General features: G+C 31.2%; 3 protein-coding genes across 4 annotated transcripts in view; all 3 read right to left on the bottom strand.

The window, feature by feature from the left end:
• Nucleotides 1-18,873, bottom strand: part of LOC126774189 (breast cancer anti-estrogen resistance protein 1) — a 54,607-nt gene extending 35,734 nt beyond the window's left edge. The window contains exon 1 of one of the 2 annotated variants that reach the window (XM_050495592.1): nucleotides 18,724-18,873. In XM_050495592.1, coding sequence (XP_050351549.1) covers nucleotides 18,724-18,777 — 54 coding nt within the window. In that variant the 5' untranslated portion in view covers nucleotides 18,778-18,873. Of the gene's footprint in view, nucleotides 1-16,366; nucleotides 17,217-18,723 lie in introns of those variants that run through there. The other variant, XM_050495593.1, reaches the window with a different exon arrangement.
• Nucleotides 18,874-20,750: 1,877 nt separating this feature from the next.
• Nucleotides 20,751-24,947, bottom strand: LOC126774240 (craniofacial development protein 1). The gene is made up of 4 exons (XM_050495662.1): nucleotides 24,802-24,947; nucleotides 21,613-22,120; nucleotides 21,289-21,466; nucleotides 20,751-20,939 (listed from the first exon to the last, which is right to left on the bottom strand). The coding sequence occupies exons 2-4, from the start codon at nucleotides 22,118-22,120 to the stop codon at nucleotides 20,846-20,848; spliced, it is 780 nt and encodes a 259-aa protein (XP_050351619.1). The 5' UTR covers nucleotides 24,802-24,947; the 3' UTR covers nucleotides 20,751-20,845.
• LOC126774181 (nucleolar GTP-binding protein 2) lies at nucleotides 22,415-24,782 on the bottom strand. The gene has a single exon (XM_050495580.1). The coding sequence runs from the start codon at nucleotides 24,591-24,593 to the stop codon at nucleotides 22,545-22,547; it is 2,049 nt and encodes a 682-aa protein (XP_050351537.1). The 5' UTR covers nucleotides 24,594-24,782; the 3' UTR covers nucleotides 22,415-22,544.
• Nucleotides 24,948-24,965: the final 18 nt, after the last annotated feature.

Below are 24,965 nucleotides of genomic sequence, written 5' to 3'. Positions count from 1 at the left end.
TCAATAAACCATTTTTTTTTCTATTTTGACAGTAAGCTTGAACTTTTAAATTATGAGGTTTAAGTATCATCAGCGATTACAATTAGAAGACATATGAGAGTTTCTATGGTTTATAACAGCAGGTTCTGTTTTGAAGCGTAAGTTTCGAGGGTCGTTAACCTGACTACTAGTTTCTACGGGATTAAAGATAACTTGCTGCAGTGATAATGTTTGCGTTCTCGTCGAGAATAATACTATTATTTCATCTTGTAATACCTCCGCAGTATTTAATACATATAAGATATTATGATGTTATAAATTATAAATACTTATTATTATTAATTTCGTTTTTCTTTCAGCAAAAAAAAAACAATTATTAAAACTGCGGCAATTAAGATTAGATTGTGATGAGCGACATCTCAATAAATCTGTGCAACGATGGCGATAAAAAAACTCGTTTCGGTGTTACGAAGACGACGTCCGTGTGAGTGTAAATAAACAACATATCATTAAATTTGCATACGGCAATATGTCTGGGAGGATATAAGCGAATTGGGTTCACTCGTAAAACGAGACCGCGGCCACTTTCGGAATTACTTAAAAAATTTAAGATATAATGGCCCCAAACCAAGTATCTCAGTCACAAAGTTCAATATTAAAAGATGTGGTAACTGGTAGGGTAATAACGAGTTGTTTTCGCATTTATGTTTTCTGTTTTATGGTTTTTTTTTATTCGTGTTAGAATTTGACTTGAGATTGTTTAAAAAACTTGTATTTTCGTTATTGCTAATGATTCATTTCTTCCATTTCCTTATATTAAATACAGATATGTTTTTGTTAATTACTTACACTTATGTAATTAAGAAATATTTTTATGTGATAATAATTATCTAAAAATAACTCGGTTAATTATGGACACTAAAAAAGACGTGTAAAAACTTTGTTTTAACGTTATTTTATGTTTGAATTCAGCAGAAAAAAAATAAAATAAACAATAATATTAAAATGCATTTTTTAAATTATAAGCTAGGGATCAATTTATTTCAAAAGATCGTAACTGATAAGTAGCAAATTCGATGCTCGAAGAGAACGAAATTGATTTTAATAGCATTTATTATTCCACGTTGTCGTAGAAAGAATCGATTAAAGATCAATATCAGAATACAACTTGGGAGGGCTTGGGCGGTTTCTTTCAATATACATTGAATGTTGGCATTTGTGACCCTTTTACTGTCACCAATATTTGTTTTAAGAACACTTAAGGGTATGGCTATAAAACTTCACGCAACATATTTCATTCATTATACGATGCGCAAGAAACGGACCTTACAGATTTTAAAATGTATTTTGAAATAAAGAATTAACTTTTGCAAGTTTTCAGGTTAGGTTTTTTTTAAGTAAAGAATCCGTTGTATGTATATAACTAAGCTTCTTATGATACATTTATAAGTAACCGTAGTTTTAAAAATTAAATCATAAATAACTAATATTTATTTTCTAATAATTAAAAATTTCGTTACGACATCTCTTACGAAAACAGAAAGAAGCTAGATACAAGATAAGGCTGTTATTAATGTGCTAAAAGGCTAAAACAGGACGAACGTACGTCATAGGTAAATGGACATATGTATAGGTAATTTGTAAAAGATAATTTTCATTCCGTGGCGCCTCGCTGCCATTAAACTGCAATTATTTTAACATATTTAATTTTACTTTATATGACTATGTTACATTCTTGAAGATAAGTATTTAAATTTTTTTATCGATAAGATGAATTACTAACATGTCAAATGTAATGAACGAAATAAAAAAATTAGGCAGTCCCAATAAAAATTTCAGTTTTAAACATGTTGTTGTATAAATGATTGTCATAAAGTGATAGTACCTCAACGACTGAGATTCCCACGGCTTTAATATTAATTAAAATTACAATTAGGTTTAATATATAATATTATTTTTTGTGAAAAATTGTCTTTTTCAGGAAAGACACCTATGTATACAAACAGGAACTGCTCATTCGATATTATAATATACAGCACAAGTAAATTTTGGATCACCGTTCACCTTTATATATGAATAGAAGTCCAATAGTGTAACTGCTAGCTTTGGTTACGTTTCAAAACTTTGTCACTTTTATTATAAATTACTTTAGTCATGGATCCCTTTGTTTAATAAGGTTGACAATAATATTTAATTCAATTCATTGAATTTTTCCATGAATACATCAATTTAAAACTCGTTACGAAAGTCGTTTTTCGTAATATTTTTTAACAGCATACGCAACCAACTATTAATATAAATTAAATAAAAAACGTCAATCTCTTTATTGACTCGACGAGCCACTGTTCACGTAAATATGACACGACAGATTGTAACAATCTTGTATAACAATAAATAACTTACTGACGAATGACTTGATGACCACCTTCTTTATGCAATCACCCATTTATTAAATTTCTGTTCACTATTTTAAAACTGTAATTTTTGTATTTAAAAAGTAAAATATATATATATATAATTTCAATCTTAGTCAATTCTAGTTAATAAAAGAAGCATCAATAATACTACTACTGATAAGGAATTATATTAATAACTTACTACTAGCTGATAAACAAGTGGATCTTATCGAAATGTTTCAAATTCGGGCAAATATCACATCACAATTTATCGCACCGCCCATATATGCGGTGGAGGAAAGCGTCGAGAAGAAAAATGCATATAGGAGTAAGTATATAAGCCAATCTGCAATAAAAGGGTTGGTAGATTAAGCTCCAAATCTCAATCCTTATGATAAAATACATATTTAACCCAGTAGTTTACTGGTGGTAGGGCTTTGTGCAAGCTCGTCTGGGTAGGTACCACCCACTCATCAGATATTCTACCGCAAAACAGCAATACTTGATATTGTTGTATTCCGGTTTGAAGGGTGAGTGAGCCAGTGTAATTACAGGCACAAGGGACATAAAATCTTAGTTCCCAAGGTTGGTGGCGCATTGGCTATAAGCGATGGTTGACATTTCTTACAATGCCAATGTCTAAGGGCGTTTGGTGACCACTTACCATCAGGTGGCTCATATGCTCGTCCACTTTCCTATTCTATAAAAAAAAAAAAGTTAAACGTTGTATAATTGTAATGATTTACTTCTTTCGCAATCTCAGTAACATTTAATAGGTCGGTACTTGTTCACAAACCGAAATATCATTAAATCCTTAAAGTTATATTATAAATTCAAATTTTTTTATCCTTAAAGGTATATTGATAAAATGACTAAGTTATACACTAGTGTTTATCGAAGGTTAAACAAGGTTGTTTTATTGTTGCCTACATTTAGGAAAATGAGTAATCAATGTTGAAACGAACTTGTGGGTTTTTCTATGTATATGTACTCGAACAAATTTATTCGTTTTTTGGTTTCCAAAGTTATATATCTAGAGACTATTTGTCTTGCTTATTGTTACTACATTTAAAATCCTATCTTGTATTTGCTACAGGTCAAGTCATCTTCGGTGATATTTTTTGTAATAATCCATGTTTGCGTGGGATAAGTTATTATTATTAACATCATGTTTAGAATTATATAAACATTTTTGATACGAACACATGATATTAAAATAGCTTATTTAAAGCTTAAAAATATGTATATATCGCTCGAACAAAAGGGACTATTATAAGGCAAATTAACCCAAATTATTTTAAAATATCAAACTTATATCTATGGACAGTCAGAATGTCAAACGGTAACAAGTAACAACTCTAGGTAAGTCATTGATGATCCACTGTATAAAAGAGCTCCTCATGAAGAGAGGGCGGTGAAGCCTCACTTCTTCAGACTAGAGGGAGTATGACATTTGCTATTATCATGGACAGCTGCATGAAAAATGTTTACATTTTTTATAAAGCTAACATATTTTTGCGTTATAATTTGTAAATATTTGATTTATCGAATTTTCACTATCTACGTTTCCAATTAAAAAAATAGCTTTGCCTTTTACATTAGTCAGTGACGGACTAACAAAAACTGTGTCCTTTTTATCTTAACATAATTTTAAGATGTAGAACTTGAGTATTACACAGTACATAATTCGAGAGAGAAAGTTTGGGATATGACTAATTTCCAAAACAGATTAACTTATGCCAACAGCGTTCTCATAATAAAGATATTAATAATTAATATTGTTAATAGTACTTTCGCAAGTACTTCATTATTAATTTATGTGCAATTTTATAATCTCGTTTCTTTTATTGCTTTTTTATTGTCAATGATATATTTTAAAATGACCTTTGAAAACTGACACTTTCAAATATTCACTTTTCGATTTCATATATTTTGTTATAACATTAACTGCCGGAAAAGATTAACTATTCAGCTTTTTGCCGGTTCTTCTCGGAAGAATCTACATTCTGAACCGGTGATATTTTAAAAATGTATTAAAACTTAAAAATTCTTGAAAGAACCTACTTAAGTGACAATTAATTGGTTAAATATTGACAAAGAATTACCTATTGTTTAGTTTCTTTCCATACTGCTAAGCGATGAATTGAAACCAAACAATTAATGTCGTTATCTCGAACAAACCGATCAATCTTCTTCGTGTATGTTTTATCGTACGTGACATTGGCGAAATAATCTATGAAACCACTACTGACACTAATAAAATTAAATATTTTTAAATTCAGTTAAGTAAAATAAATCAAGCGCTACTTTTAAAATCTTTATACTTATCGATTCAATGTAAAACATCATCAATCGATTTAAATGTACCTAATATCAGTCCGAAAAGATAACACTGCTCTATTTACATATCAGACATGTTCCGCTTCAAGCTGTCCGTATGTTCGATATGCTCTTGTCGATCAAAGGAAAATATAACAACTAACAAAATATAAAATTTGCATATCGTTGTCCAGAAGCTAGAAAATAATATAATTAAATAGACTTTATATTATAAGAGCCGAGATGTTCTGGTAGATAAAACACGTGAATACACACCTAAGACTGTGGGTTCAAACCAAGGGAAGCATTGAGTTTTCATGGACCTTACTTATGTTTATAACTCATATCGTACCTGAGTGGTGACCATCCCACATTGAAGCATCATGCTGGAAGAACCTCCTATGAAAGCTCTTCGAAGGGAAAGGCTATGTCCAGCATTAGGACTTACTTATGTACTTTTAATGGTAATTTATTTAATATCATAAAAAATGCGTCTCCCCTATATTCTTATATTATACAATAGTGTTGCAAAATTAAAAATAATGTCCTCATTTGTATCGCCAAGCTAGTACAAAGCTCTCTCTTTTACTTTAACCTTTCACACGTAACTCGAAAAATACAGTAGAAAGTCAAACAAGAATCTTCTCTAATATAGCAAATGTTGTATATTTATTTAATTAAAACACATTGATCAAACTATACATGTAAGTCGGCTAGAAGATTGATGGAATGTAAACTATATACATTTATTACTTAATATACTTGCATACTTAATATTTTTTTCAATAGATAAAGAATATGACTATGTATGTATACACAACTTTAAATATAGAGTAAATTTTTATGCTGGTTAGATCATTTCAAATATAATTTCTTCATAACAAGGATATAATAAGACCGTCAAAAAGGAGGTACAGCGATTTGTCCCTTGATTTCTTAATATAATATTTCAGGAGCTAGTTTATTGTGTAAAGTCACGATCACGACTGTCAACTGCGAGCGTGCGATCGTCAGATGATATCTTAGCACGAACTTTTACTGTGTCTGTATTTGGTTTAAAATCCAACACTTGAAGCCACGATAGTATAAACAAAACTGCCGTAGTACCTGTTTGGTTTCTTACAGATCTGATTTATAAAAATATACTCACACGCGCCTGGCACAAGACCTTTAGTGACATAATTACTATAATTTCACTATAAAGTCTAACCATATTTGTCAGTACGGCAAGATCAAGTCAAATTAGTTACCTTATTTGGCCATGTTACTTTTTTATTTAAGTGCATATAAACAAAACATACACGCAAACTTGTTATTTATTCGTAATTTCGAAAGAACTACGAGCGTTAAATGTATCAACTTTATCTGTGATACAAATACTCCTAAAATACGTTCGAAAATTTACATATACACGTTTACTATATACACGTTTATTATGATCAATAAATACTTTTTCTATTAAACACAATAATTCAAAATGTTATTATGCCTAGACTTATAATGGCGTTTGTAAATGTATCATAATACACGTCGTTTCTTAAAATCGTGCGCTTATATCAATTTATTCAAACGTGTCATGAATTCAAGGGGTCCATAATAAGGATCCCGAGCGTGCTCGTGGTACTACTCCATAGTCAAATTCCTTAAGGGAATTACCGCAATGCTTCAATAAATATTTCTGTGTACATTACACCATGAACAATAAGTATAAGTGGGACATATTTCTGTGAAATTATGCATTTAAAATAACCTCATATGTATAGCTCACCGAACTACACTTTCTGTAGATCAAGTTTATATGTAAAAGGTTTACGTAATAATAATATTCTCTGCTTTAAGCCTTATTAAAATTCGTGGTGCGAGAGAGGAAGAAGTTTGTTGATGAAAACCAGACCTTAGCGACCATAGCAGCTTGCATACAAGGTGAAATCTTATTATTCCAACAGAGTTTGTAATATAGACGCTCATTAGATTACTTTATCACGCGGAGTACAGGTTGGATGCACATGTGGCGGAATGCCATTCAACACATGCAGTTTTCTTTCTCTACCGAACACGACATAAATATTAGATGAAAATCATATTCAGTAAAATTTATTACATATATTCCTTTTTGCAGTATGTTGACGACAATGACGTAATGTCAGTTTTGAACTTTGAAAGCGTAGCTTGATATTGTACCAAAAATGAGTCAGACTGGAAACCTCGAGATTGAATTTATATGCTACCTTTTAAACGATTTGATTCCCCACCATCTAATATATTTACAAGATTAAGTCTTTGCTTATAACCTGAATTATTTTTGCCTTGAGTAATAAAGTCGTATATTGGTGTTATTTCATCCAAAAATATATAAAATTATGAACATGCAATGAAATACATTATGTCTAGGCTAACCAGCGTTGACCGCTAATATATAAGCCTTCACCCGACCAACCACTTTCGCGAAACATGGACCGGCTTTTAGCAAAAATTTGATCAGTGAAAGTAAAATACACCATTACACCGTGGAGAGCCAGAAGGGAGCTCAATTATATTAATCGATTCTACTTCTCAGCTCCGGCTAGATAAAAACCTTCGAAAGCTTCGCTTAACTGAAATCCACGAAGCTTTGTTCTCCACATTGTTTTCTAATTAGCACAATTGAGCGTAAAATATTTTTGAATACGTATCCGTTATCATTTTATCTCTTCGATCAAGATATATGTTTTATCGATTAATCGATATCTCTTTTTTTCATCAATCTTCACAATAAATCTTTAATGATCTTAATAAAAGTCCACATTGCAAACAACCAACGATTTTGAATATCTACTTTTAGGACGGCTCGAAAGGTAGACCACCCAAAATATTGTTTTAAGATCTCATAACAGTTTAATTAATAAATTAGTTTCATGGTAGTGAGGTCTTGAGAAACCGAACTGTCAAATTATTTATAGTGAATCATATTTCACAAAGCAATAATAATTACTTTAAATTGATCATTCATGACTAAGGGTTCGACGTCACAGTAGTTAAATCTATACTATTTATAAGGTTACTACTCAAAAGCTATTATGATAACCATTAAAAATATTAATAGATTTATTTAACATATTGTCAAGAATCTCACATTATAAAGCCTCGACAGTTGTATTGGCATCGGCTGATATGGAGTCAATTTGCAGTAATGTGGCGGACAGCTTCAAGTTACTTTTTATAACATGAGGACGTTGACACGACACTAAACAACACACCATATTAAATGTCAATGCGCCGTAAAATGTTTTCGACGCTTAAGTCGGAAATTAGTATATCATAATTTAGATGTTTCAAAACAGGCAAAACAGGCTTTAAAAGTCACTAGATTCGGCTAATCTTTTCTGAAATGTAAAAAACCCGTCTTAAAGATAGCAACCACTTCAAGTCAAAAACATTTTACTAGTTCATTGATACCAATAATTTTATCTCTAAACAACAATACATACTGCTACGTTCCGGTAAGAAGAATGACCCAGTGTCGTTGCATGCGCAGGGGACACAAACAACTGGTAAGTCATTAGCAAAAGGCACAATAAAAAACTAAAACCAACTAATCTTTTTAAATATTAGGTTATTCAAAACTTGTAAGATATGTCGAGTCATAAGAGATATCGTTAAATGTAGCAACGTGACTAATATATCTAAGTGATTGCTAATGACCAACCAAAACTAAATGACCGCGTAACATGCGTTTATGTTAAAATATGACCCACATACCTCAATATGTCGATATTGGTCTGTGATGGATCATTTATTCCGTTTGAACAGGCGAAATTTATAACTACTATTATCGTTAGATATATAAAACGTTATAAATATAAAACATAATTTATTTATAATATAAAACATTATTATATGTAGTTAATAATAAATAATGTTAATGTATAATATATCATTAGCAAATGTAGGTATAAAATATATATTTATTATTGATTTAAATGATATTAAATGTTTTTTTTTAATAAAAGCTTTACCATATGCAATCCTACCTACACCACCCCAAACGTTTACGTTATATATAGAAATGGAAAAGGAAACCTTTTTACTGATAATCGAAAAATCGTGAGGAAACATGCATGTGTTTAATGAAAATTTGCAAAAAATGTACGCATATGGGAGCAGCATGATGGAATAAACTCGATAATTTCCAGCTCAGCAGGACTTTAAGAAGCTGTTAAATTAACATTACCGTGTTATATACAGTGTTGTTATAATGATTATGTTATAAGATTTTTTTTAAAACATACCTGTTTTATAAATATAAAACCAATAGAGATTTTTATCTAATAGCGTTGAATTAGTCACGTCACTTTGAGGATTAAAAAGCGCGTAGAAAATAAACGTTATAAAACGAGCTTAGGGATACCGTTACAGACTTGCTCCAGGATAAAATAGACTAACAATGAAATGTGTGAAACGTGACTGAACATTACACTGCATCTTAACAGGCGATACGCTGCACTTGCTTTCCAGCAAATGCAATTCCATCTTGTGATTTGCACTTAAGATTTAAATTCACGGCCAACGAGCGATTTAAGTATATTTAAGTTTTGGTTTTAAGACACACTAACATAAATTTGTAGAAATGTTTATTAACTTAGTATTTTATAGCCAAAAAAAGCTCTTAAGAAAAATTGGATTTCAAATTGGATCGTAAATACGTCTTTTTTCTCATTTGTTTTCTTAAAGAATTTTTGTAGCGGCGAAAACATAAGTATCCAACTGCGTTATAATTCATTGACCACTCCTACGAGAGTGATATCCAATTTAAAAAAAGTAATGACTTTCGTAATCTTCAATATTGCATTATTTATTATATATATTTTAATTTCAAAGTTCAGAAATTAGGGCAGTGTTCGATACAGACGTAACTATCCCAGCAATTTAGAGTAGATCAAGACAGACCGTGTCGATCTACCGCTCTTGACTTTGAAATAGTTCTCATTCTGTCACGGCTTTGCGTACTGTAAACTCAATAATACTTATCTTAAATAGTCTATAAAACCTGGGTTCTAAGACTTATTTTTAAACGCCATTTATAAATGTTAAGATCTTTCTGTTTCACCGATTGTAATCCGAAGCTTGTGTAGGCTCATAAAGTACTAAGTGCCGCAGGCAATTAGGTCTACATTGGATTAGAAATTGCGTGTCGCGTCGTCGAGTACGAAACAGCCCAATAGCCAAAGGCTGGTCAATTAGATTGTAGAGTATTTGCGCTAGTTTTCGCATCGCGTCTTATCTCACCCAACGGCTATCCTCTTGGGAAAGTAATTGATTCTATAGATCTCATAGATGATGGATTGCATTGTTCACGGATATGCATTTAAAGTAGCACTATATTTAATCTATTAAATTGTAACATTATACCTCTTTGTGTTAATTGAATACAACAATCTCGGTAAGCATAAATATTTAGCCTGAAAACGATAATTTGTAACAAACAGTTGCTGTCCTTTGTCTATAAAGGCACAAGATTATAAAGGTTAACAGAACTCTCAAGGCATTGACATCAAAATTGTCACTAGAATGAACACAAGTTGTGATCATAATAAGTTATTTATATTTTAATAACAAAATCCTTAGATACATTGTGCAATATTGGTAGGCCAACCTTAGCTAAAATAATTAGTAATATGTACACTGCATTTTGTTATGATAATTAAGAATCGAGTTCAAATCAAAAGCTAATAAACACGTAAGTTATGCATATAGATAAAGGCAAACATTTCAAAACAATCATATAAATGTAAGCGTCTTAATAACTAGTAACTGACTAATAAAAATTCAATCATTTTATTATTTATAGCACAAGAAAACCAGGCTCAGGTCCGGCTTTTGCCAGCAGTCGAGCGCCGGACGCCAGGAGCGAGTGCGCTACGGCCTCGTGGTCCCCGTATAAGGTACTGGCGGCCGACGAGCTTGCCTTGCGACACCCCGCATTTAGACGTAAGCTCTGAATTGTTTACATGCAACACGCATACATTGAACTTAATTTAAATGTCACTGTGAAATGGTTAATTAAACCTTTGAATTTCATATTTATTTTTCTTAAAGAGAATTAATTTATGATCCAATACAAAGTAATTTTCCGATTTGAAAATTTAACATTTTCCGTCCAAAATAACTTCTAAAATGAAAAAGAGCAAAAATTCCTTCTACTTCCAAACTAGGGCGAACAATCGAAGCTTCCAGAGATATGGGAAGGATGGATTATTATGTAGCCAAATATGGGAACTGGGGAGCATTCTCCAAAAGTGGACTAAAGGACACCGCCGAGGACGGCTGGTAAGAAGTCGAATTACCGGCTTCAGGGTTATTTAAGGAACTGATAGTTCCACGAAACCACGCACGCGATTCTCGTACTACTTACGTGTAATGTGGTATTCGGATGCGCCGGTTTTTTGCTAATTGGCGAAAACAAGTCTGCTTTTAGGAAGACACAAATCTTTGCATTTTAAAACTGAGAAATCATTTAAAAACTTGCGATACAAAATTGTAATCGTCGGAAAGCAAAGGTTTTTCCTGAGTTTTCATTAATTTATCAAGACATTATGTCTGATATATATTTACGACGTAATGTTCTCGTAAATTGAAAATTTATTTAGTGTGGATTGCCACTACACATTGAATATTTTATTTATCAGGCAAACATACAAAATAAATTTAATAAATATACAAAATAAAATTATTACAAAGTTTGACATTGCTTCTTTGGTAAGCAATTCTTAGTCTTCTAAATGTTTACCAAAATTTCATTTTAGATTATATATTATGAAAATAAAAACTAAATCATTCTTATCTTGTGTTTCGCAATTCGATAGCTAAAACAGTTCTTATCGTGTTATCCAAACATATCAGTACTGATAAAAAAACCATAGGAAATATGACTTCACACGCTAATCATAAATATCATATAGTATATAGTATAAGTAAGGAATATTTTTAACATTTTTTATTTACATAAAATAAGAAATTATTACACTATAATATAATAAAATAAATAAAGAAAAACAATTAGCACGATTCAGAAATAAAAGTAAAATATCCTTTAAGAATATATAGATGTGTTCATCTATTTTTAGTATCGTCATAGTAACATTTTTAATTACTTATTTTGAAAAGTATCTTTATTATTATATTTCCGGTGATATTATTATTCTCCAGGTATTTACAGATTTATATTAAAATAATAATATCACTATTTTTCATACAAAATATTATGAATTGGATATTAGAATTTTTATTTGAGAACTGGTAACTAATCGAACAGTATTAGTTGGGAATCGCTTTATATTCGTATTATACTAGGAAGACTAGGTGCAAATATTGTTTGCAACATCTAGACAACTCTACGCTTGACTACATTGTAACAGCGTTCGTGAAAGCATCCAGCCGTCAAAGCAAAGTCCAGTTACTAATGTGCCGGGCGACACAAAGATAGAGCACTTCTGATATAGAAATAGCTTTACGTGCTGCAAATAAGGGATATTATAATGACAAACGATGGTACATTCCTATGAAATTCTAGCTGACGATGCTTTGATCTGATAATATTTATACTTTTGTAGGAAATTAATTAGATCACAGAATATACGTTTATTGGTTCAATATTTTATCTATATGATTACTTCTTTCATTTCAACATTGCGCTTTGTAATAAAATATTCTTCTTTCTGTTCGATTTATTTTACATTTTTGTAAATATCAGTAATTTTAATATTAAAAATAGAGAAGAACAGTGAATACTCTGAAAATAAAGTCCATAATGTTCACTCAGACGTTTTACACAAGTGAGTTCTAATGAGACCTATCCAAAGCTGCACTATCTTAACACCACCACTAAGATTTATACAATATCTCTACAATGTTTATATCCCGTGGATACTCCAAAGCATAATTTTCTTTTGTGTTTTTCTGATAACCCATATTTATAGTTAGGCTAATGTTTCTGATTAATTCAATTACTGTATCAGTAACCACGCTTATCAATTACAATCTATAGACCGCTTACTGACGATTTATTGGCGCGGTAAGGTGTAGTATAACCGTGAAAACAATTTGTCTTCTAACGTCCACTTTCTAGCGAAGTTGAAACACGACGTTCTAATCACGATTATTCTATAAACAAATAAATCTAAAACTTTAAATATTACATTTTTTTATATAAATATATGTACAGTTGAAAGTAAGTTCGTACAAATATTAGTTAAATTTTGTACTTTATAGTTGAAAATACAAATTTACTGCCGAGATTGTCTTCCTTATTCTATGAAAGCAATAACAGCTCATTGTATTATTAGTCTACACATTCAACCCAGGTTGAGAAGGTAATATATTCAGAGTATAGTAACTTATAACTTTATTTTGCACTGTATTGAAGAGTCAACCTACAATGAATCATACCAGAACTATGTAACAAGAAATAAGCAGGCACTGCATACTCGGCTCAAATTATGAATACGTTAACATTTTACGTATCATTAAATAAAATTATATTATTATTACCTTCTGCATCGACTAGCTACTTAAAAATATCAATCTCGTATTCCGATTTAATTGTTATCAATTTTTAAAATTATTAAAATTTATTTTATATTCCTCCTCTTTTTAAAACAAACTCTTAAAAAGCAACCATTTTAAAAAATAAATATTTAGTATGATAGATTAAATTATAACTGGCACCAAAATAATATGCAAAATTTCAGCGCAATTCTTAGAACTAGTACAAATTTTGAAAAATTATACCCAAAATAGTAACGGATGAACTAAGTAAAATCTTGAAAAAGTAAGTCGCTCTTCGAATTATTAACTAGACAAGCATATATATTATCTGCATAACCGCAGGCTAAGTAAATAGACGAATTTTAACTACAGAAAGCGGATATTGTGAAATAGGTATTTCCATTTTTAAACTTCGTAGTTATGACTTAAAAGTCTAATTAAATTATTATAATATGATTGATTTACGTTATTTTACTTATTTTACGTTATAACTAAAATTGCCATTTGTCGTAATGAAAAACAAAATGTATGAATGAATTATTAAATAAATGTAGGATTATATAATATTGCCAATCCATTCAAATTAAGATAAAAATATCAAAATATCTCCAACTGCACTTTGCGCGATCAATGTAAGCATTTATGTTTGGTATTAAAAATAAAAACAATAACGTGTTACTTCAACGTGACGTAAACTGATACACATATATAGTATTGCTGTATATACATATATACTGATATATTTTTTATTATCAGTAACCCATTCAAAAACCGAAACCAAATAAATATTTACTTTACTGTACTGTACTGTACTTTACTGTACTGTACTGTTGTTTTATTAATGATAACAGTAAGCGACAAAGCCTTTTTATGATTTTATTCCATTTTTATTAATGCTAGTTGTACATTGAACGTAAAAGTTATTTTCGTAACGAGCCAAGCAGCCAAATCAGTAAAGAGCGACCTCGCACTCCTGGATCGATAGAGCCTTGAACTATGACCGCTAGCTTCTCCAGGAAAACTCATTTGTTCCAAACGCGACACAATGTCGAATATTACACACATCATCACAAGGTAAAGATTTTGCTTTAACTTATATTAATTAATAAATTACTTTTAAAGAAAATAAGATTAAATAATATTTAAATACTTATTCAAAAATATATGAATATATTATGTAGACTTGTAAAATCTTGAGACCAATAAAAATGTTCTGAATAATATTTTCCACTTTGTTACAATATAAATAACGTTTCTGTAACTACAGAGAATACTGTAAAGAAACTGAATTTATTATATTTCTAATAAAATATTTACATTACTTTCTGAATATTAGGTATTACAGGCAGTATACATAACATTTTTAGTAGAGAAATCGATACCTATTTTATGAATTGTTCTGTTTCTGATTAAGATAATTCATACATGAATAAGACATATTAATTAATGAAACTCTTATTATTATCTACTCAACTCAATCTCATCTACAAGAAGCACGAAGCAGTAATTCAATGTTACTAAAGCCAACAATTACGCGATTACACACAAACAGATACATATTTCCGCATTTATAGTAATCATCTGTTAATTATAATCAACTTTTATTTTAGAGATACTCATTAAGATAATATATTTTAATAATTAAAATATTTGCATAGATATAGAGGAAAAGTGTGAAATGTGTACTTATAAAACTTAAACTGCATATTTAATTTTATATAATAACATTGAATCACCAAAATTTAATTTATTATCTTTTAAAGATTTTTTTAATGAGAATGAAATAAATTTATTACACCCTATTTTTAGGACTTCCAAGACGAAAATGAATAATGTTTAAAATGATTCCGCGAAACACTCCTCTCGATAACGAGTTTGATAAGAGAGCGGTCAACCTGTTCACTTACTTCCTTCGCAGTTCATGATTACATTTCATAAGAAAATGTTAGAACAATATACTACCTAAAGTTATAGTATATAAAAGCGATATTCTTAATGGCATTACATTTTGTATAGACTTCACGGATGAAAGATACCTTTACAAAATCAGACAATTTATATGAAATGTAAAAAACTAGGTCTTCTTGTTTGGTATTGTATTTCGTTAAATATTTTTTATACTATTTTTAATAGTTCCATTTTTAGTGTTGCATTCTTCATAATTAAAGAAACCCTGATATAATTTTGTAGTCAGTTAATATTACATTTCTCAAAAACAGCTTATATATTATTTTATTAGGATTTCTAAAAGGAATACACATCACATTTTACACTAGTTATATGTCTATGTGCTCCTTGAATTATAGGAAACCACAGTATCCATCTTATATAACTAAGTAACAGCTTACATTATAAATAATAAAATTTAAATGTATTTAAATATAAGTATCAATCAATACTACGTAAATATAAAAAAAAATTAAGTAGGTAGTGGTCAGTCAATGTCATATTATAACTAGGTCCTTGGTACTTAAAATTACAATGTAACACACTCAATCACTGGGTAAATAATTGCTTACAATATTTACAAATTTTTTAAATAGTTTAAATTGTATTTGCATTGAAATGACAATATTTCTGTAAAATCTCTTAATATTATACTTAATATCAGTATAGGAGTTTGTCGGAGTCTCATACTTAGTCTGCTGTGTTCTTAAGCATTACTTTGAAAGAAGTTTTTGTATAATACAAATTATTGATTAAATATACATGTAGAAATCTAAAAAACTTTGAACTATATAACTACGAAATTCGTACTTAGTCTTAAAATTTGATTAAAATTTTTCTGTTTAATAAGAATACATAATATATATGTAATTGTGTTATAAGTATATTTTAAAAGAATACTTACTTTGTCCTTTTATATTAGGGACTTATACATTATATATACGTGAATTAACACATTCAAGTATTCTGCGAATTGAAAATGCACAAGTCAATGAAAATAAACAACGTTAAAAATTACTAATATATTAGTATTTAGCAAGAAAATTATATAGAGTCAACGTACGGAAAATATTTAACTTGCCTCCTACTAAACGAAACACAAACACGTAATTAAATGAAATTAAATCTTTACGCAGGCAATCGTGGAAGTTGCCGCGCGTCCGTTTACTGTATACGGAAAAGCGAGAAAAGCTCGAACTCACCTGCGTGGGGAGAACAGTCTCCCGGCCCAGGGGTATCGACATTTTGCTAGCGGCGCCGCCGGCCGCGCCCCGGCGCCCGCCCGCGCCGCACCATCCACCGACCCGACACTACGGGCCCGCGCGCCGCCCGCGCCCGGTCCCACAGACGCCTCGCACCAACAAGAAAAACACTTTTCCAAAAAAGCGTACCCCTGAGCTCTCGATGTCGCAGCACCGCACGGTTATCAGGTTAAAATTTGGCACATCACATGAAAATTCCCATAACAGTCATTTGATAAAGAGACACTCGTAAAGAAATAATCCAAGAAACTAGATTACGGATTTCTACAACGATGACACCGAACTGACACCCGCCCCGATAAATGCGAGCGTGCGACTGGCAGTCCGCACGGCACGATAGAACGGTCGCGCGCAAGCTCACCCCGCGCCTTCACACGGCCCTCGTGCGCCGACTGCCGACCCGCTACGTTGCGATCGCAACCGCATGGGGTCGCGGCTCAGCCTCCTTCATCTCGTGGTCCCTTCGGCCGATCACATGGACACGTGCCTCGGCCACGGGCGTAGTGCGGTTATCGAGCGAGAGTACACATGCGCACTTCACCGCACTATTTGTGGCTCATTCATTTAAAGGTATCGCATCGCACCATACACACCTGAGCAAATATTATGAACTCGACAATAGGAATATTGTTTCGAAATGTTCAAACAAGAAGTCTGAAGCAGACGTTTTAATTTAATTGCAGTCTCTACTGTAGAATATTAATTACATATCACGTCTAAATTGTATAGCTCTTGCTTTAGTTTTTTTTAATGTTTATAGAGTTGACTTATTCTTCAGATGCATTTTATTATGTTATATAATAGTCCAAAAAGTTTTATACATGTATACTAATAAAATAAATGCGAAAGTAACTCTGTCTGTCTGTTACGCTTTCACGGCTAAACCACTAAGAATATTTTGATGAGATAGGGTTTGAAGCAAGCTTGAATCCCCCCGCCCCTCCTCAACTAACTCGCGAGCTAAGCTACGGGCAAAAATTACTTACTAATGCTTTAAGAATCTTCAAATAACATTTTCAAAATATCGTAGGAAGGGTAGTGACGAGTGGATATGCGTAGGCGCTTCTCGAGGCAAACTTATTAAGTTCAGGTAGTTCGCCCACTTTTCCTTTCGGCTACGTTCACCGCTCCAGATTACGTCATCTAAATGTCGCTATTTCATTAAATACCTTGTTTCTTAAAGTGGGCAGATAGGTATTCTATAATATTGTATTTTTTTCGCTAATTAATTTAATTAAGGATTTACTAAAGATTTAAATGTACCTGAAAGCTGTGTTAAACTAAAACTATATGTAAATTTTTTTTGGAATAACAACGAGAAAATAAACTTATATTATATTTATTTTTATATATTACAAATTAAAATAAAAGATAATGGGAAGTTGTTCAACTTTGCTGAATATGCATTTATACCCAAAATTAAAATGGCTATCACATAAAAATAAAAATATTGTTTTTTGAAAGATTTCCTTCAATTGTCAAAAACGAAGATTAATTTTTAAGGATACTTTAATAATGGCCGTTAAGAGATTTTTCTACTTACCAGATACATACTTGTAACTCAATGCTTATTTGAAGCTGTAAATTAGAAGTAGGTATCTGGTCTTATTCAACTTCATGGGCATATTATTTTGCCTCTTGACGATAATCCCAAAAATGTATGAAACAAAAGTAAAATCATAAAACTATTGATATTTTGATAATTTTATAGATCCATCATGAAGCAAAGATGCTTAAGTAACTGTCAGTGTTGCATAATGAAATTACTTACCTACTATTAAAATACTTTCAGAAAGACGTTCTCGGATGCATGCTTCAATATTTCAATTTAACATTCACGATGTAATAAAATAGAACATATTTTGAGCTACTAGATAGGTGTTTAAAAAAAACTATTAACACGTTATTTCCTGTAATAATATACATTTTATAAGTATATGAGTTTCTTGGATACTTCCTCTTTCACGCAGCCACGGAGCAACCGATCAGTGCTTTTTTTGGTACTTTATGGTCCGAACTAAGGTTAAAAGCGCCAATGACTCTTTAGTTTACATATAATCTATTATATAGTGAGACAACTTATCAAATCAAATTTCTATGATAATAGTAAACATTAAGTATTTATATACAAAATATTATTACATAAGTAATCGGTAAATAATATCACTATTGTTCATACCGATCAAATTATAATCTAATGTGTAGCCCATTGTTATAATTCATAATATAAAAATAACTTAGAAGTTTACATTTAATTTAATTTAATGGAAAAAAATGTCCTAAATAAATTCACCCACCTGAATGCGGTCCATCGTTTCTTCGAACATCGTCCATCTTCCGTAAGTTGTCATTATACTTAATTATTTACCTCAGTTCATATCTAAAATCGAATTAACCCAATGCAATCATTCACTGCATTTTATTTAAAGGCGTCAGGAAGTCTCAAAGGCAAGTTCACTACTGCGATGTGACGCTTCGACAAATAGGCTATTTAGTGCTTGATTAGCACAAACTGTGCAAATCGTTCCGACGGTCGAACACGGTTGATCGTGGTATTGTATATATTCTCAGATTGAAATTGATTGCCTCGAGTCATACTCATTGACGTGATTGAGTCGAATGGATGAAATGGACCTTGCGAGGTTGCTACTTGTAGTTATTGAGCGTACGAAATTTAATAGCAATACGCCTTGAAATTTAAATAATTTATAATCTAGATTTGTGAACGTATACAACCCTACACAACTTCAATATTATAAGTATGAATGTAGCTATTATACTTACAAGACTAAAGATATATTTTTATACTTTTACAAGCACGCCTCCGCTCCCAGGAAAGTTGGTAGCGACGAGTGAAAAATAATACTCCAAACTCACACATATATATGATTAGGGAGCTGGTGAGTATTTCGATATATGATTTACTTATATTTCATATGGATAATGATTTAAGTTCAGATCAATACGAATCGATATAATGCAGTTAATTTAAGTCCTATAGCGACATAGGACTTCAAATTTGTAAAAATAAAAAAGGTTCTAAATTATTTGCTCATGTCCTCCAAGGGTCTGCATTATCGTGGGACATCATTTTGAAAATGTCAAAAAATTAGGCTGTACTAAATAATTTTCTCATGGTTTAGTTGCATCCATTCGATTCGTCGACTCAGAAAACAAAAAAATATAAAAATTTTGCTCACTGATTCTGTACTATACAGAGTTAGAAAAAATACTAAGAACCCGAATATTTGAAATCTGGTTTTGAAATCGATTGCTTATCCAACATTTATAAATTCCATTATATTTAATTTTATTATCCGTAGTTTTTACATATTCATTACATCTGCTTTTTGTATATGAGAAACCTGGATTCCCAATTGATTTTCTTAGTAAAAGAGTAACTAAGCGAGGGCAAGCTTAACGATACTAAAAAAAACCTTCACATCCTTTAATCAATACAGAAGCATTTACTTATTGATTGTCAAATGAATAACTACCGATATCACTTATCTTACAAACTATTAGCTAAAGAAAAAAGTCTAAATCATTACTTAACCTTATTGCTAGGTTTCGCCCAAAGACGAAATAATACGAAATTTCGACGCGTCCGCTCCAAAATGATAGGATCCGTTAACGCTCGTTACCTGTAGTTTTCACGAAGCATGTCAAACATTTCCTTAATAATGTAAATTTAAGTGGAACCTTTAAACTATAATACTAGCTACCCAACTTCGCAAGTGGAACAAGGTTAATACATTTTTTCTTTTTATGTTAATACTAACATAAAAAGAAAAATACATTTTTTTCATTGGGCCAAATACCTTCGCCGACGTACGCAGAACAACTCATAAAAATTTCATCACAATCGGATGATTGGTTTGGGACACATTAAGGACAAACATATGATACATTTTTATTCATTAAGATTATGAATACTTTCAGCTAATTTAGTAGCAATTTCAAAAGCTGTTATAAAATTTCACAAAAACTAATTATCATTAATCGAGCAATGTTTTTTTATTTCTTTTTTATAACACCATATAATATGCCAACCTATATTTTTAAATTTATTATAAAGCTCTACATGTTTAAGATTATAGTTTTTTATATGTTAAGTATCGTAAGAGCGTCTAGGTCCCACTGGTTGCTGGTTGACGAATACGCACGTGGAATAATTAAATTCGAAAGGCCGTGCCGATTTCATCACAGTTTTCCTTCACCGCTGAAGACTATTTAAACCCGAAATCTTGAGTTTACAAACTCAAAACTTGTTTTCTACTGTCATCTTGCCTCTAAAAAACTATCCTTAAAATAAAAGAATAAATTTCCACCAGATTATTTTATTAAGTTGACAGTGACGACTACAAATTAAAATCTTATAACATAGTGAGTATAATAGTAAACATTGATTGCTTTTATTTATCGATTGCTTCGTTTACTCATTCGCAAATCCCGCTCTAGCTCATACTGACGTACATCTGTTCTGTCCAAAAAGTCTCGGCGATCCAAATACCTAAAAAATAAAAATGTCTATGTATTTTTATAAAAAATACTAGTTTGTGCTCGCGGCTTAACTTACGTGTAAGAGAGAGGTGTAACGTTCGATATATTCTTTTTTGTACCCCTGACAACGTTTATGCGTGTGTGACAATCGTTAAGTAGCTAAGACGTGAAACTTTACAACAAACTCACTGTCATGGTAAACATGAAAAACGGAAATTAAAACAAAACTTTTTCGAATAAGGTTATAATGTACATGTGAAAAGCTGCTGATCATCCTGGCACTGACTGTTATATAATGGATGTGCAAATACTTTGCATGGCAGCACATTCGCATTATCATAACAAAAAATATTTCTCACCCAGCCTTTCCCTTATTATGGTTTACGATTTCTTCTTCTATTCCTTCCACTTTTTTATAAGTATTCCAATCAAGTTTAGATTTTTCAAGAGTTGACAGTTGGTTTTTTTTATTTAACTGACCCAACAGATTTGACAATCCCCCTCCACGACTTCGTGATGGTCCATCTAACTTTTGTGCTGAAAAAATATAATAATAATTGTATTAAACAAGTACTTAGTGTTTTGAGACTTCAAAATTTAAAAAAAAAAAAAACAAGAAAACATTTGTCGTTAATTTTTTTTTTAAACATTTCAAACATTAACAAAACAAAATTACTTCATACCCTTCTCTGTGCTCTCTTGTGTTTTAATTTTTTCTTTGATTGTCTCATTTTCAACAACAATAGTTTCTCCAGCAAATTCAAATATTCGTCTTTCCCTTTCTTTATCATCTGCAGTATTTTTAACATTTTCCTCTTTTTTAGATTCTGTGTTTTTAACTACTGTTTGTGTTTCATTTAAATCTTTTGTTGCAGATTTAGGTTTAGTGTCTGTTCCCTCTAAAAACTTTGCCCATAAATCATCCTGTCGTTTTTTTTCTTCCTCTGGGTCTGCCAGCACTATTGACTTTTCTTCTATTTCTTCATTTGAGTCAGAAGCAACTTCTTTAACGGTTTTTTTAATTTTTTTCTTTTTACCCTTACATGATTGTGTAGATTTTCGTTTGTTTGTTTTGTGTTCAAGTTCTTTTTCAAATTGTAAGTCAGTTTCATCATCTGCTGATTCTTCCTCCGACACTTTTTCCGGCTCTCCCGGTACATAATCATCATCGCTTTCACTCCCAGAAGACATCTGAAATTTATTTAATATGTGTATAAAATATGAAAATTAACACATGCATTCTTAATGATTTCGAATAACTTGTATCAATAATATAAGAAGAAATATACAAAAATATTTAAATAAAATTATTTAAAATTAAATAGTTTTGTAATTCATAATTGGTTTCCGTAAAGTGAAATTAATTTTATAGACATAACAAAAATTGTGTACAACTAAACTGTGTCCCAGGGTGTAATAATAACAAAAACTTAAACTATGTATCAATAAAACAAATTATTTAATAAAATAAATTTATTACAGCAGTGTCCACAAAAACAGTTATATAATAATTATAGACACATTAAGTGAAGTTTCTACTCATTGTTTCACTCTTGGTACATAAGAGCAAAGTTAACAAAATGGATTGATTTATCAGAAAGTTAATTAAAGTTAATTATGTGGGTCTTTTCCTATTTCTGTTTCTGTTTTTAACATTAGACACTTCATAAAAGTTGCTTCCAGTTTTAGTGCGCTTTTGTGCCCTTTCTAGTGCTCTTCTTTCTTTTGCAGTCATTTTAGCTTTAACAGGTGCTTTATTTTGTTTTTCTTTAGTAATTTCTTCTACTGTGAATGTACCACTAGCAACTTCTAATTTTCTTTTTTTATTCTCTTTTACAGTCTCAGGATCATTTGTTAAATAATCTTCTACATCACTACATACATTTTCATCACCACTGTAGAAACTGCTTATGTCAGAATCTTCTTCACTGTCTTCATTATTGATATCATTTTGGTCATCTCCATTTTGTGATTTGGTCTCATTTTGTTCATCAATGCCTTGTAACTCCTCTGGAATATCAACCTTTTCAAGAGGCTTCACATCATCTTCATTATCAAATTGCAAGCCTACACGAATTTTTGCAAAATCTTGAGCAATAACTAACTTATTTACTATTAAGGGTGCCTTCACTGTGTCATCATTTGTTTCTGTTGCTATTACCTCTTGTTGAGTTTCGTCTTTCTTTTCTTCAACATTCTTTGTCATTGTTTCTTTGGCACCTGCATCATTTGGTTGCTTTGATAGAGGTATTTCAAAACCTTCAGGTGCTACATAAAATGGTAGTTTACCTCTTTGCCAATCATTGAGAACCATTTTTGCTACTGAAGGGACATCAGGCTCTCCTTTCTTTAGCAATTTACCTGTGCGAGCTGCTAATTTTTCTAAAAACTCAGTTGCAGTTGTCCAACCATCAACTTTATATGTTTTTATTAAATATTCCCTTCTAACCCGTTTAATAACTTCTTCTATATAATCTTCAGGATTTTGTACAAGTTCAACTCTAACAACTCCTTTTAAAACTTTTTCAGTGTCTGTTTCAGCAGAAGGGTAAACAATCCCAGGGCAATCAATCAAAAATATTCTTCGCATAAGTGTTATATATTGCCAGACTTTAGTTTCACCTGCTATAGGTGCTACTTTACAAACTTTTTTAGCTCTTAATGTGTTAATTACTGAAGACTTACCAACATTTGGGTAACCAATAAGACCTACACTTATTTGTTTCTTATCTATGTGTAATTTAGCAAACTGTCGCAGCAAATTAATAAGTGATCCTTTACCAAATGGGTGAGTCATAGAGGCATGAAACGCTACCGTTGGATACTCTGCACTTAGTATAGCAACCCATCTTTGAGTAACCCAATTAGGAACTAAATCAACTTTGTTTAAAATAAATATTAAGTGTTTGTGTGGTTTTTCTTCCCTAAGAAATTTTTCTACATATGGACTTCTAGTACCCATTGGATCCCTTGCATCAAGAATTTGCAACAGTACATCAGATGAATCTATAACTTTATATAGTTCATTCCAGATTCTTCTACTCATTCCAGCCCCAAATATCCACTCCCTTTGACCTTCCTTCATACCACTGTCTTCACGAACCCTATCTACATCTTTACTTTCATCATATTTTTCTGTATTTTCTTCAACAACTTTAGAAAGAGTTTCAAGATCATTAAATTTTAAATTTACTCTTTTTCTTTGTTTCTTTGGACCAAATGTTTTATCAAAGCCTTCTGTATCTAAGAGATGCACTCTTGCATGTTTAGCCTTTTCGTTTAACAATGTTATGGGTAAATTTGTTGGCTTCATAACAACTTGATAAGGATTCTTGATTGCTGCTCCAAATTCTTCTTGAAATTTCTGTAAAGCTCCTTGTGAAATTACCCTAGAGTTTCCAAACCATTTTTGATTTGGTTCTACTCTAGCTCGAGTACCTGACGGAAGCCAGCCTTGAAATGGCGCAGGTGTGAGGATTTTGCCAGTTTTATCTCTTTTAGCTTTAAAATTACGGTACATTTGAAGCCTTTTGATAGTTCCTTTAGTTCTTGGTTTACCAACACCTTTTAAACCTTCTATAGGCCTGTCGGGATTCATCGAATGCCCAGATTTATTGAACCCCTCTTTTCGAGGGGCTCCCGGAGCTGATCTTACTTTTCCCATGGTAAATAAATTGATAAAACGTAGAAGTTTAAAATATAATGTTAATTATTTAAAGTAACACGCGGACCGATAATATTTTAAAAGTATTTTAGGTTATGTTGAAGTTTATACATCTTTCTTTGACAGTTCAACTATAAAAGAAGCGTACTAACTTCCGACCAGTCATGAATATTGGTAATGCTTCTAGTTTAAATTGACTATGACTCACCTTTAAGAAATAGCTTTAATACTTTCAAGGATCTACGTTTGATTTAAACTTACACCCTTACAGATAGAAAAACAAAAGAAACAGACACTAATAATCAACAAATTATTGATTTTACTATTTTCAACCATAGGCACTATTTGCTAACTTCAGCATAAACTTTCAAT

Source organism: Nymphalis io, chromosome 16, assembly GCF_905147045.1.
Source record: "Nymphalis io chromosome 16, ilAglIoxx1.1, whole genome shotgun sequence".
Classification (NCBI taxonomy): domain Eukaryota; kingdom Metazoa; phylum Arthropoda; class Insecta; order Lepidoptera; family Nymphalidae; genus Nymphalis; species Nymphalis io.
The sequence above is the reverse complement of the archived record's forward strand: the minus strand, read 5'-3'. Positions and strand labels throughout refer to the sequence as shown.